The sequence below is a fragment of the Onychostruthus taczanowskii genome, unplaced genomic scaffold, assembly GCF_017590055.1.
Source record: "Onychostruthus taczanowskii isolate IOZ18803 unplaced genomic scaffold, ASM1759005v1 scaffold1, whole genome shotgun sequence".
NCBI classification, from domain to species: Eukaryota; Metazoa; Chordata; class Aves; order Passeriformes; family Passeridae; genus Onychostruthus; species Onychostruthus taczanowskii.
The window spans coordinates 4,832,567-4,845,923 of NW_024496525.1; the positions used below are offsets into that span (position 1 = coordinate 4,832,567).

General features: G+C 40.3%; 2 protein-coding genes across 3 annotated transcripts in view; one reads left to right on the plus strand and one right to left on the minus strand.

Moving 5' to 3' along the window:
• The window catches only part of TMEM87A (transmembrane protein 87A), a 24,131-nt gene extending 13,024 nt beyond the window's left edge, over window positions 1–11,107 (minus strand). For both annotated transcript variants that reach the window (XM_041422576.1, XM_041421708.1), the window contains exons 1-8: window positions 10,836–11,107; window positions 9,353–9,410; window positions 5,742–5,839; window positions 4,830–4,946; window positions 3,137–3,190; window positions 2,981–3,037; window positions 1,265–1,412; window positions 495–556 (exon numbers count right to left, since the gene is read on the minus strand). In XM_041422576.1, coding sequence (XP_041278510.1) covers window positions 495–556; window positions 1,265–1,412; window positions 2,981–3,037; window positions 3,137–3,190; window positions 4,830–4,946; window positions 5,742–5,839; window positions 9,353–9,410; window positions 10,836–10,967 — 726 coding nt within the window. In that variant the 5' untranslated portion in view covers window positions 10,968–11,107. The remainder of the gene's footprint in view (window positions 1–494; window positions 557–1,264; window positions 1,413–2,980; window positions 3,038–3,136; window positions 3,191–4,829; window positions 4,947–5,741; window positions 5,840–9,352; window positions 9,411–10,835) is intronic.
• The window catches only part of GANC (glucosidase alpha, neutral C), a 24,286-nt gene continuing 22,030 nt past the window's right edge, over window positions 11,102–13,357 (plus strand). The window contains exons 1-2 of the mRNA XM_041420445.1: window positions 11,102–11,235; window positions 12,354–12,416. Of these exons, the coding sequence (XP_041276379.1) occupies window positions 11,207–11,235; window positions 12,354–12,416 (92 nt within the window). The 5' untranslated portion in view covers window positions 11,102–11,206. The remainder of the gene's footprint in view (window positions 11,236–12,353; window positions 12,417–13,357) is intronic.

Sequence of the window (13,357 nt, forward strand, 5' to 3'; positions counted from 1 at the left end):
TAAAGACCTCCTCATGGGGTGTAAGACAGCTGGTGGAGGAAGCGAGATTAAGCTATAAAAGAACAAAGAAAGCAGTGACAAATGAAAGGGTAGCTGCAAACAAAAGCACAGAATAGCAGATTTTCTAAGACAAGAGCTAAGGAGAAAAACAGCACAAGTAAAACTTGTCAGTTTAGCGCTAATAATACTGATAACTTCAGGAACTACAAATTAACAACCATTAATTCAAACAGTCCAGAGAAGGACAACATTGGCAGCGCATGCAAGGAACTGAAATCTGTGTCTGTTTTCCCTACCCTGTACTCAGTACACAAAAAAAAAAAACAAAACCACCCCACCCAAACAAAAATAGCCCATCAAACCAAAAAATATCCTTGGGTAAGTAACTCCTGAGACACTGGCTCTGTGTTTCCTGAAGTATGACAGCAGAGTATTTAATTGACATTCAAAGCAACAGACAATTTTATAGATCAAGGAAAAGCTGGCTTACTTACAATCATCAGAGGGTAGTCTGCAAGTGAAAGATACTCATACGGCCCCTTCAGTTCTACTGTCACTGTCAAAAGACAATCCAATTACGAAATAGAACAAGAACCAAAAAGAGGAAGCCAGGGCTTAATTGACTTTCACTTAAGTGTAAAGAAATTCCACATCTTCTTTAAGTCTAACTTGCACTTTAATAAAGAAAGCTAAGACTCATTACATACTCAGCCAAAAGCATGCAGTTTAAAATTACACGCCCCATTACCAAGTAACTCATGCCAGAACTTAAAAGTAATTTTTGCTGGAGATAAATGTTTAACAGGAAGAATTCAGAAACACATGTAAGTTCACTCTTAAAGAGAATTTTTAAAAAGAGGATTTTTAAACTGTAAAGTTTGAAAAGGTTATCAATGCACTGTTAAATATAAGATCAAGGTGATAATTATAATCTTTGTACTCTAAGTTTTGACTTATTAGTATAGATCACTGTATTGGTCTGCACATTTCTGAAACAAAACACCAAGCCTCAAAATTGAAATGTTTGGGACTGAAGCTTCTTGATTTCTATCAGTAAACTGGCAGAACAATCTTAGGATCTTCAAGACAGAAGCAATCACCTCTTTTCTTAAATGAGCTGTAGTAATATTCTACCTATGTGAAGTGAAAGAGTCTTATGAAATTGAACCATATAGTATATGCTAAGAGTACCTTAGAACACTGTGACTGGGAATACATAAAATAATGCTGTATCTTCAGTTTACTGTATAAAGAGCTATCTTACTTGTAAAGAGCTTGTTCTGATATGAGGAGGGTGTTGTTCTCTCAGTTCTTTTCAGTCTGGCAGTGGAATCCTTTGCAGTTGTAAGTGCAATTTGCACAATAAAGATATATGGCCCATCTCGCCAAGTTTTGATAACAGCATTCATTGCCTGAAAATAAAACAGCTCCACATAAACAGTGCACAGTCCAGGAGACAAGGAAAAGACAGAATCAGACTAGCCATATATGGGTGGTAGCTTCATGTAAATATAAATTTCATCTCTTCCAAGACCTAAAACTTGTTAATAAATATCTGATATAGGAATTTTAAAGATATTTATTAGACATAACACTTAAAATTTAGTTGCTTGATTCCAGAAGAATCCTCAAAGATCTGGGAGGTGATCAGGACTTTTTTTTGCAAATCTTACACTGGCTTACTGGAAAAGTACTCAAAGGTACTGCAAAAGCTACAAAGAATTCAAGAAAGCATCGCACTTTTTTCACTACAGAAGCATTAGGACCACTACAGAGATTCCTGCTGAAGTTAATTGCTTGGAAACTGCAGAGCTACATAACTCATCTCCCTGGCAAAGGCTGAATTCTACAGCATAATACAGAAGTAGCTGAGCGGTAAAATATTTCCATAGTAACCATTCCCTGTGGACACTACTACTACAGTCCCTGCAACAGCTCTCATACCTGCAAAGCTCAAATCCTGCCAGTGAACTAACAGAGGAACCTTGTCCAGGTCAATATTTGCACCATACATCAAATCAGAGGTATCTTTGAGTTCCAGCATACAAAACTGTTAATTCCACAACTGAAGAAGCTCTAGACCTCTCAGAAACTGCAGTATTTATTAAGAGATTTAAAGTTAAAACTTAGGCTACCTATATGTATGCCACCTCCATGACTACTGCACAACTGCAACAAAGAAACAAAGATTTTTTTTTATAAAGGTCTCTCCAAGAGAAATTCAGTACTAAGAGCATGCATTTCTTTTAAGAAACCTCTTTACTACAAGATGCAAAGGAAAGAGAATATTATATATACTAAAAAAATAGTTTATGCTAATATTAACTAAACATAAATCTTAAGAGTAAACCTGAAAGAAAATCATAAATTTATATACACAAATTTTGCCTTTAAATTATCTTTTCTTTCTGCATTGATTCTTTAGTTTGCAATTGCACACATCTGCTTATGTTTTAGCTTTATAATAAATGGCCCCTTATGTACACAAGGAGTAAAATACATTTTCTTGGCATCCAGGACATTCCATTTGAAGTTATTTTGAAAAATTGTTCCTAGTAACATAATATATAATAAAAATACTATGGGACTTAAAATCAAAAGTAATCAGTCAACTTTTCAAGCACAACGTCTCAAAGAACTGACTGAAGACAATGTATCCTGTAAGAATCGGTCATCACTGAAAGAAGATAATTTAAATTACTATTTTAAATTACAATGGAAAAAAAATCAATTTTTTTTTATTTATACCATTGGTTTGAATGGTATCAGTTCTATATTTTGCTTACAGACGAAGCAGTTATTCTGTTTTCTGTTTTTCCAGCACTACCTAGTTTCAAGCTAAAAAATTCCAGGCGTCAAAAAAACTACAGAATATGCTACCATCAAGTTCTTATACAAAGAAATACAAATTTTTAAAAAGCAAACCAAAACAAAATAAGACTGCTGAATTACAAGCCATGCTTAAATTCAGTATACATACAGTTTTATCTGTCACCATCGTGTGATTTCCTGCACTCTCCTTCTTATCTTTTAAGCCCTTAGGGGGGAAAAAAAACACAGAAAAATGAGTAAGTAAATTTGCCAAAACTACCTTTTCCATGATTATACTGCCCCATTAGAAGGAAAGGAAAATTACCTCTTGTTTCTCAGGTGAGAGAGGCTCTGGATGAACAAATTCTTTATAGAAAATCTGCAAGATATAAGAAACGTAAATAATTTATAGACACTTGATAGGCACTTCAACATTTATAGGCACTTCACACATTAAGATGACATTACCAGAAGAGCTTCCAATAAACTTCATTATTCTTTAAACAGCGGTATTGGAGAGCTTTCATTTTTCTAAATCAAACAATTGTCCATTTATACAAGAAGTCTTGAACCCTTCATGTTTTGTAATTTGAGAGTTACTTTTCCTCCCCTCAAGTAACAGGTATCTATTTTTAGAAACCAGACATGATAGTAGCGAAGTTAATTTTCTTTGTGAAACATTAATCAGTTGTGTATCCCCATCACATGACTAATTCACCACAAACAGATACAGGGTTTTGACATTTCTGCCTTAATGTATGCAAAAGTAAGTCCCTGAATAATGAGTACCTATTAGAGATAAAAATTTTTCCAACTCTTCTGAACTATGGTGACTTGAAATCTAGTGAAACTGCTATACCACAAGGATAAAGCTGAACCATTTAGAGAAGAAATTGCTGTGAAACTTCAGAAATTAGTATCTGACAAGAATATATTGTTAAGAATTCCACAGACTTTCCAGAGGCACTGGATGAAAACTTAAAGGCTTTTAAAACCTTAAAGACTTTCACAAGCATGTTTAGTTAGGATGCCCAAGTCCACATTACACAGGCAAACCTACAAGATCTCTTCTACAAAACCAAGTAAAAGCAAAACTGACGCTTCTCATATTATTAAACGCAAAAAGAATGCATCACAGATTTTTTTTCTTCCTCTTTGAAAGCCTTTCAAGCCATCTCCACTCATCAAAGGAGTTAGAGGCATGCAAGCGGATTATTAAAAGCCATATTTAGGCATTAGTATTTTTTCTTAATTAAAACAACCAAACAACCAAAAATATCAAAAAGCAACCTAAAACGCTAGGTTCAATAGCTATGAGACATTTTCCAGTATTTTTTACCCAGATCTTTTGTCTACGTGAGGAATGGCTCACTCCATAATTTGCCTTCAATTCTTAAGTATACCATTAAATAAAGACAGCAAATTATAGTGGTATTATCACCAGCCTGCTGATATACAGCTGGTGTAGAGCTGATGTCTGCACATTACTTCCCTATGCTAATTTTGCATTGTCTTCTTGCTTTTACCTGATTTTTTCCCCAACATATTCTAGCACTCCTATTCCATGAGTGCTTAAGTAATTCATTTTTCAACACTCATTTTCATTATTCTAAATAAACATTATTTGACTAATAAAGTCAGTCCTTTATTGATTCAAGTTTAGTGGGATTTTTACTCTGCTGCCACTTCATATCAACTAGCAGCAGCCTCCTGTAAATGAAACAAATTCAGAACACAAAACCACAAACTAAAAGAAGCATTGAACTGTAGATCACTTTTACAGTGATTGGGTTGGGGGTTTCTCACTAGTGTAAGTAAAAAAACTGAATAGCAAGCCAGAAGTGAAGGAAAATTAAGAAATCATCATCACAACTTGGTTGCCACAAACAGATAAAAAAAAAGTACCTCCCAACCTACAGTGGTAGTTACATCAGATGGCAATAGATCTAACAAGAATCACCACCTTCTCTACATATTGTGTAAGACAGCAGAGCAAGCTCTGAGGCTTCTACCCATACCTGAGGCCTGAAGAGCTCAGAGCAGTTTGGAAAGAGGAGAGAAGCAGTGGCATAGTATCCTGACCAACCCGGATGCTCTTCAGCTGTAGTCCCAAAATAGTTATCTGCTTGTTCATCCTGCCAAACAGAGTAGAACTTAGGTTAGCATCAAGTATTTCAAATGGTTTATCTCAGTAGACAGCTGCAAGACCTGAAAAGCTCCATAGTTTCACTCTGAACACACTCTTGAATCAAATTTAGTAGAATGAAGGCATCAAAACCACACAAGACTATAGAAATTATGGTATACAGGCTTTGAGTAAGAATAGAAAAGAAGAGGTGCAGCAGGAAATATAAACTTCAGTCTACACAAACTCTGCATTATCATTTTAAAGAGTGAAGACTCAGTCCTCTGTTACATTAGTAGTTACAATTGTCATAATTAATAATTTAAGTAAACATGAAAAAATATCAACCACAGAAAGCACAACTATGTTCTACCACATTTGATATAAACATTATACATTTTGCACAAATTGCTAATGCTTGCAATGTGCATCCATAAAGAACAGAATTTAGACTTTATATGTAAATATCTGATTTTTCTATTCACTGTCATTAAGCATTCTTGCAAATATTTTCAAATAGCATAAACTCACTCATTTTAGAGTCAATGTATTCACTTAAATTCCTGGGTTGAAAACAATTTTGACAAACACTTCCACCTGACCCAAAACCCAAAAAAGCCAGCAGTTGCAGCAAGCTGTGGATCATTTCAATTCTACTCCAGAAATTTGTTATCTTTCAACAGAAGAATATGTCTTTCAGGCCCAAATCACAACATGGATGCAAGGGAGACATCTCTAATCCCCTCCTTCCAAGATCTGCTTACCTCTAAAAATCATAACCTATGTTTTTCCCCAGAATTCTTACCCCAAAGTTGAAGACTTCATTGTAGCAGTCAGAGTATCTTAAGTACCAAGTTACATTGAAACCCTGGGAAGGTTCACAAGCTTTTTCATCTCCTTCAACTGAGAAAACAAACAAAAAAAATAAAGTCAAACATAAGATATGTAAGACGCATATGCCTTCCAGGTTTCTCCTGCCTTTCTGTGCAAAAGCAACATAATTAAATTTTAAACATATTAAAAATGTTTTCCTCAAGTAATTCATTACTGTTCAGTGAAGGAAAGAAGTATGTGAACAGAATTCCATCACAGCATTATACAATTCTATTAAAGAACTGAAGATAATTTGGAAACTTTTTGTTCTGAAGACAATCAAGGATGTTTCAGCAACTGCGAATACCAAATGAGAACATTAGTGACCCCAATACACAAAAAGGGACTCCCTTTCAGAGACAGGGGCACATGTAACAGGCAGAAAAAGCTAGGAACAGGATAATAAGCCATTTCCACATATAATTTAAATATATCAATGCCATCACCAACGAAATGAAGGTAAGATTGTGCCAGTCAACCTCCAGCCTCCTAAAATACAAACAAGGTATCTATACACTAGCCCTATACACTTTGACATGCTGTCAAAGCTGCAATGCTACCTAAAACAGCAACAAGACAACTTTCCTCTTTGATTTACTTTTGTAACAACATGCATGAAAAGCGAAACCCAAAACTTTCTCCCTAGTCAGTGTGGGTTTTTGTGTTTCAAATCTCATTCTTAAACTAAAGCCCGATGAAGAAATTTGACATAAAGAAGGCAAGCTCGACCCTTAAATAAAATGAGGAGTGACTATTCAGTCTGGGAAGAGCAATTTAGATTATTATATTTGTGTTTCCCCGTCAGCTAATGGCAAAACTCTTTAGAGTTAACAGAATACTTGCAGTGGCTAAGAGGTTCCTACAATTTACAGGCAACATTCAGATCAGCGGATGCATCCACAACTTTCTTAGATGTACATTTCTAAGGAATGTTTCCATACTGACCACTGCAGGTAGAAAAAGCAATTAGAAGGAAACTCTGCCACCAGGTATTAACTGAATAATCCCACGTTACACCTTATGAGTATTAGAACGCGTGCAGATAAAAACTCAATAACTGAGTTTCTAACACCAAAAAATTAAGCAAAATCACTGAAAAAAAGGAGTTTCCTTATGACACCTTCTGGTACACCTGAAAACAAGGCATACATGTTCCACATTGCCCTAGATGTTGCAGAGGGCACAACAAAGAAACTGAATGGCAGCACAAGGACTGCAGTGACATGGGCAGATGGCAAATTCTTTGATGACACAGGCTCTTCTGGTAAAACTGACCAAATGAGGAATACCTCAAAAAAAGTGCTAGCAAAAAATAAAATTCAAAATACCTTTTAAATACCTTTTTCTCTGTGAAAAATAAATAGGCAACTACGTATTCAGTGGAAGCACCCACAGAGATAAAATAGGTCACTAGAACAACCCGCAATATCTGCAAACATCAAAATTACAGAAACTTTGAAAAGGAAGTACTTCAAAAGTCATAAAAAGTATCCCTGGTATTTACTAAATTCAGCAAGATTGAAATCTCAGTTCCTCAGCCTTCAAACAAAAGCTAGTAATATTCAACTTGAATGCAGTCTTTGTACTTATTACAGAGAGCAGGGTTTCTATCAGTATCATATACAAGAAACTAAATGCCTTCTAGAACAGCACTTCAACAAAGCAGATAAAAATAAATTCATTATTGACAACACTACATGCCAGCAGCAAGCTTCCGAGTCAGAAGCAGAAAGCATCAGACACCAATGTGCCATACAGATTTAAAAAAAAGAAAATAAAAATCAAGAAGAGGGGAAAAAAGGAGATAAAGATATAGTGCTCAGGAAAACCATGAACAAGCCATGAGCAATCATGTTTGGCAAGAATGGTCATTTTGTCCCCACAAACATCACACAGCAAATGTAAGAGGCAACAGACAGGAAACAAAAAGAGACCAGTTTCCACACAAGCATGGGGAGAAAAGAAAAACCACAAAGTTGAAGCTTCCCAGCATCAGATGCAGTTTAAGTTTCATCTAGGCTGAGAAAATGAGTAAGTTCCCAGCCTTTGTTCCTTCCTCTTTCAGTGACTGATTTTCCAAATTCACGTAAATCTTTTAATCACACCCGTATGTAAAACAGGTGTCTTCACTAAAGAATTTTAAGGCTTAATGCCTGTTTAAAGGTTGACAGTACAGTATAATTCAATTCCACATCAGGAGGCAGGTCGAATTCTTACAGATGCAACCTACAACAAATTTTTTTTTCCATGCCTTTGTTCCTTCTCTCAGTTATTCTGGCATAAGTAGATTTACCACATGCTTCACTTCAGAGACCTGTATCTTAGATGCCATGTAACTACAAGTACACTATCTCTATTAAACTTCAGACAAGAAAGCCTAAAACGTACCAAAGCACCAAAATGCACTTTCAACCCCCCTCCTCTTCCCAAGCAGCAGATTTCTAATTTTGATCCTGCATTTGTACACTTGCAATTGTCTCACTGCAAGATGTGAACCTCAACGTCTCAGCTACACTTGTCAAGTGGGAAAGCCCTAACAATGAAGTGATGAACCTTCTCTAATAACTGCTCAAATTCTACCCTCTGGTTTCAGATTCTTGTGGGATCAAGAGAGGCACTTCAACAAACTCTCCTTGAAACACTGTCTCAAGAAGGGCATGTATTGGAAATTAAACCTGAAAAACCACAAGGTAAGTGCAGAGACTAAACAGCTTTTCCTCATGGTAAAAGCTGGTGCAAACAACCACTTAAAGTGTTCAAAAAAGATTTCACACCTTTCTAAATCAACTAATCACTTCTGTAACATCTTACTGCCTTCTAATGCTGTCCTCATGTTCACAGGTAAGACGGTATTTCACAGAAACTTTCCTTGCACCAGAAACCTACATAACCCATACACCTGGCCAGATCAGCAAAGAGCAACACACAGAAGAAATGGGAAGGCTGCCAAGATGTTTGTTTAACAGAACAGACTCAATGATCCCACTCACACACTGGGATCAGGAGAAAACACCTCTCAGGAGAGCTCTGCTGCAGTGTGCAAATTTCCCTTCCAACACCCAGAAGAACTCAACTAAAAAGGAACAAGCCTTGAAAAAACATTGCCTTCTGTATTCCCATCAGTATACAAACACGCCCTGTCCAGCTGGCACTTTATCTCCAAGACAGGGGAATTTAACAAATCTTAGATAGGAAAAGCACACCTCACAGCAGAGTGCAGCACAGCCCACATACGATTACCCACTATATGAATCACAGTTTCATATAGTGGGTAATGCCCCCATTGCCCATCTTGCCCTCTCCACAGACAGCACGAACAGAGCCATTCATTTCTGCTACAACCAAAGCAGATCACAACTGGGAAGCTCCAAGGCTGTTAACAGACTCAACTGTATCAGAGCTGTGGCTTTCACGCAGTGCTAGATTAGCTGTCTCTGAAGCCAGTGCAGTTAAACACTTCACAGTGGTGTGAGTTCCAAATGTTAAAAATAGGTGGGGCATCAAAAAGCAGAGAGAGCAGGTTAGTCCTTTGTAACCACTTACATCTCAGGAAAATGGTGGTGTTGCTGAAGAGAATCTTCCCAAAGCTAAACTTCTTCCCCTGCAAAAGCACAAAAAAGGAAGAGGTGTTAGTGGGTTTGATGCCTTATCAGCCCTAAAATCACAAGCCAAACAAGTCAGAAATTATAAAAAGCAGTTCCCGTTTATTGATGGTGCTCCAGGTACACTTATGGTGGAGTGCACATGTGATGTAGGGTTTCAACACTTTTCTAAGTTTAGCAAATTAGCATAAATGACAAGAATCCCCAATTAGAAGTACAGTTAATGAAGTAAATCCCCTCTTGATTCAACCCCCTACTGAAGCCTCCCCCTTGCTTCTAGCCCCACGTTGTTTATGTCTAAATATATGGGAAAGTGAAATGTCCTTGGTTCACTGAAGAAATGTGTTTGTCTCACCTAACAGGAGAAGTACTGAAGTTACTTAATAATTTATGTAAGTATACAGCAATAGTCTATAGAGCTACTAACAGATGAAAAATGTATAAAATGCAAAAATCTTTTGGCATCAGGCTTAATGTCACTGAGCTTAAGTAAACATAATCTTCCATTTTGAGTTTTAAGTCAATACAGTAATGAAAGTAAATGTCAAATCTGGAGCCAGTCTTACTGGACTTTCCAGTCATGCTTCACCACCCTCCAACATACTCTTAAAGATGGTTTAAAAGACTTGGGGTTTTTTGATCTGCAAACGGAATCAACTTCACGTTGACATCTGTTGAAATGATTACAATTTTCATGCGGATGAGATGGCCTGGAATATCCAACAAAAAAAAAAAAAAATTCTGTTCTAAGAACCAATAGAAGCGTTCATTGTGATCCTTGGTTTTGTTCCTGAGGCTCAAAAGCCTCCCGTAAAGCGCATATTACTCTCACTGTCTGATAAAGTCCGACCGAATTTGAGGCAGCACAGCTTTCCTCCACGCAAATTCAAGCACGAAGGGTTTATCTGAAGTGCCGAAATCCCTTCACCTGCCCTAAGGCCCACACCCCTCTCGGTCCAGCTGCCCAGCTTTCCCGAGGCCAGGCCACGGCGCTGCGGGCCTCCAGCCCGGCCGCACGGGGGGCGCAGGGCGGCCTCCCCGGCACAGGGCCCACCGAGGCCGGGCACCGGCCGGGCAAGACCCTCCCTCCTTCCCTCCCTTCCCTCGGGCCTCACAGGAGCGGCTCTTCCTCCGCCGCCCATCGGACTATTTCCCGCACGAGAACCTCTCCCCTGCCGCCACCGCCGAGAGGGCTGAAGCCCGGCAGCAAGGCAGGAGGCAGCCACGGCCCCGAGCCGCCGCACCAGCTCCGGGTCAGGCTCCACAGAGGCGCGGCCTGGGCAGAGACGCCCCAGACCGCAGCCGTCCCGCCCGAGGAGGACGAGCGGAGCAGCCACGGCCTCCCGCCCGCACACGTTCGCTCCGACCGTCGCCACACCGGCCGGCCCGGCGGCTGCGGGCCCGGCCCCGCTCCCCGCACTCACCAGGAGCACCGGCAGCCGCCATTTGGAGCGCTGCCCGGCGCCCGCCGTGCCCGCCAGCAGCAGCACCGCCAGCAGCCGCAGCAGGACGGCTCCGGGCCGCCGCGGCCCCCCGGAACGCGGCGCCGCCGCCATCCCGCCGTACGGAGGACGCTGTGCTGGCCGCGCCTCTTCCGCTCCCCACGGAGGGACGCGGCCGTCGTGGGCCGGCAAGAGCGGCGCTGGGCGGAGTCGCTCCCGGCTCGGCCCCGGCTGTCACCGCCCCCGGGTGTCACTCGCCGGCCCGGTCGCGCTTAGGGCCCGCAGCGTTCCCCGGCTGGCGCGGCGGGTCGCCACCCCTTCTCTCCGCGGGGGTCGCTCGGGGCAGCTCCGCCATGGAGGCGGGGACGCCGGGGGGAGTCAGGTAACGCAGCCTGGGAGGCGCTCCTCGGCCGGCCCTCTCCTCGCTCCCGCAGTTGCCGGGGAGGCTCCACCGCTTTCCGCGGGGAGCGGCGGGGTGCGGAGCCGGCCCATGCAGCAGGTCGGGGCTCGGGGGCGGGCGTGCGGGGCCGTGCCGTGCTGTCCTCGCCGCCCGGCCCGGGCACAGCCTTCCCGCGGCGGAGCGGGGCAGCGAGCGGATCCACAGCGCCAGGGGTAGCTCGGGCTGCACCGCGTTCAATGCGCCAACAGAGGCACACGAACTTGGAGCAAAACCCGAAAGGACATACCTGTCTTCAGTCAAAAATAGGAAGTGCTGAGTGAGCTAAATATACGGTCACTGTGAGATCTCAAATAATAATCTAGGACTTGTAATTGTGCCTGAGCCTCAGTGGGTGCATTTCCTATATTTCATGGACGTAATTGATAAGTATTCCATAAGCATCAGTGCTTTATCTACCAGAGCTAATACCTTATTCCCTTCCATCTGTGTCTGAGCCCAGCATAATCTGGGAAATACTTTGATGACGGACACTACTGGCAGCCCATTTTCTTTCAGGCAAGGAAAAAATTTACTGTTATCTAATAAATTTAAAAGTTACTTCAAGCCAAGACAACATAGAGCTGTCAGCAGGACCATCGGAAGCCTGCCTCCTTTGTCGGTCCCACTGAAGGTTGAAGAAAAGGGTGCAGTATTTCTTCTTTTCTACCAGTCCTCCTCATTTCTCCATTCTTATTACTGTAAAATAATAGTTAACTGTAATAACTGCAGAGGGTGGTCTGGCTTCGAAATGCAAATCCATAAGAATTCAGCTATGCTGAAATCCATCTCTGTTAGTCATAGATTCAATAATTTCTCAGAATTTCAGGGTTTAAAAGGAGATGGTTCAACATGAAGCTAAATGTATAAGAAACTCTTCCTATATCTAAACACAGTAGTTTAAGATCTGTCACATTTTATGTTGGACCAGAGTTTTCTGCACTGTTTTTAATCCTTGAAACCTTTAATCCTTTAACCACTCTTGAAAAGGACTCCCATCATTTAATCATTCAGTATGTGTGTGATGGACACATCTAAACAATTCCTTTATCTGCTCTTTCTAGTGTCCAGGATGAGGCTGTGGACAAAAGCAACTTTAAGAAATGCAACCAGATTGCTTTTTACAGGTATGAAGAATTGTAGTGTAGTTACACATTGACTTTTAATCACAGCAAGTCTGCTACTTTCAGAATTTGTCTTCCAAAAGTGAGCATTCCACTTACCTATCAGCAAGCAATAATCAGCAGACTTTAAAAAGTGTAGTCTTACACCCAGAATGTCTTCCATTAAAGTTCAGAAGGATCAGTCCTCTCGTCTGACAAAGCCCCAGAAATATTTTCATTTGAAGTGCACTCAGATGCAGGTTGTTCTCTTGACATGGATGTTTCTTGACTATCTGCAGGTCAAAGCAGCAGAATACTCAATAGGAATCATTAGTCTGTGACAATAGCATTGTGATTACAGTTCTGTTGAGCAAGTACCTTGGCCAGAATTCAGTGTCAAATATAAATTCTAGCTCACTAGTCCCTTAAAGTTAACCTTATGCTAAGTCATATTTCTCATCATATTTCTAACTGTGCTCTTGACCTTTTTCTTCCCTCTGTTGTGTTCTTTCCTGTGGTGACTGAAAGAAATTATTGCCTATTGTTACACTAATTAGTCACTGACATATTTGGTTTATTAATGAAGAAGTTTGTCTTTAAGGTAGGGTCCAAGACACTTCAAATAGTTCATAAAACCTGACTTTGGCATGGAGAATTCTACAAACAGTTGAAAGAGCCTTTATTTCAGGATCTCTGACCTAAAAACATTATCAGGCCAAAAGCTGTAGTCAAAACTCTGTTGTCATCAAACTTATTGAGAAACAATTTGCTTGGTGCATATTTGGAGGTTACAAATTACAAACATACACCATTACCACAGAGTCTAGAAGGTGTTCTTTGGGGAGTTACAGGGATATATGACAGAAAATGAAAAACAGATTATTCAACTGAAATTTCAGGGATAAATGAAAGAACAATAATGTAATTGCCCAGCTAAGAACTGGAAACTTGAGAATATTACTGCT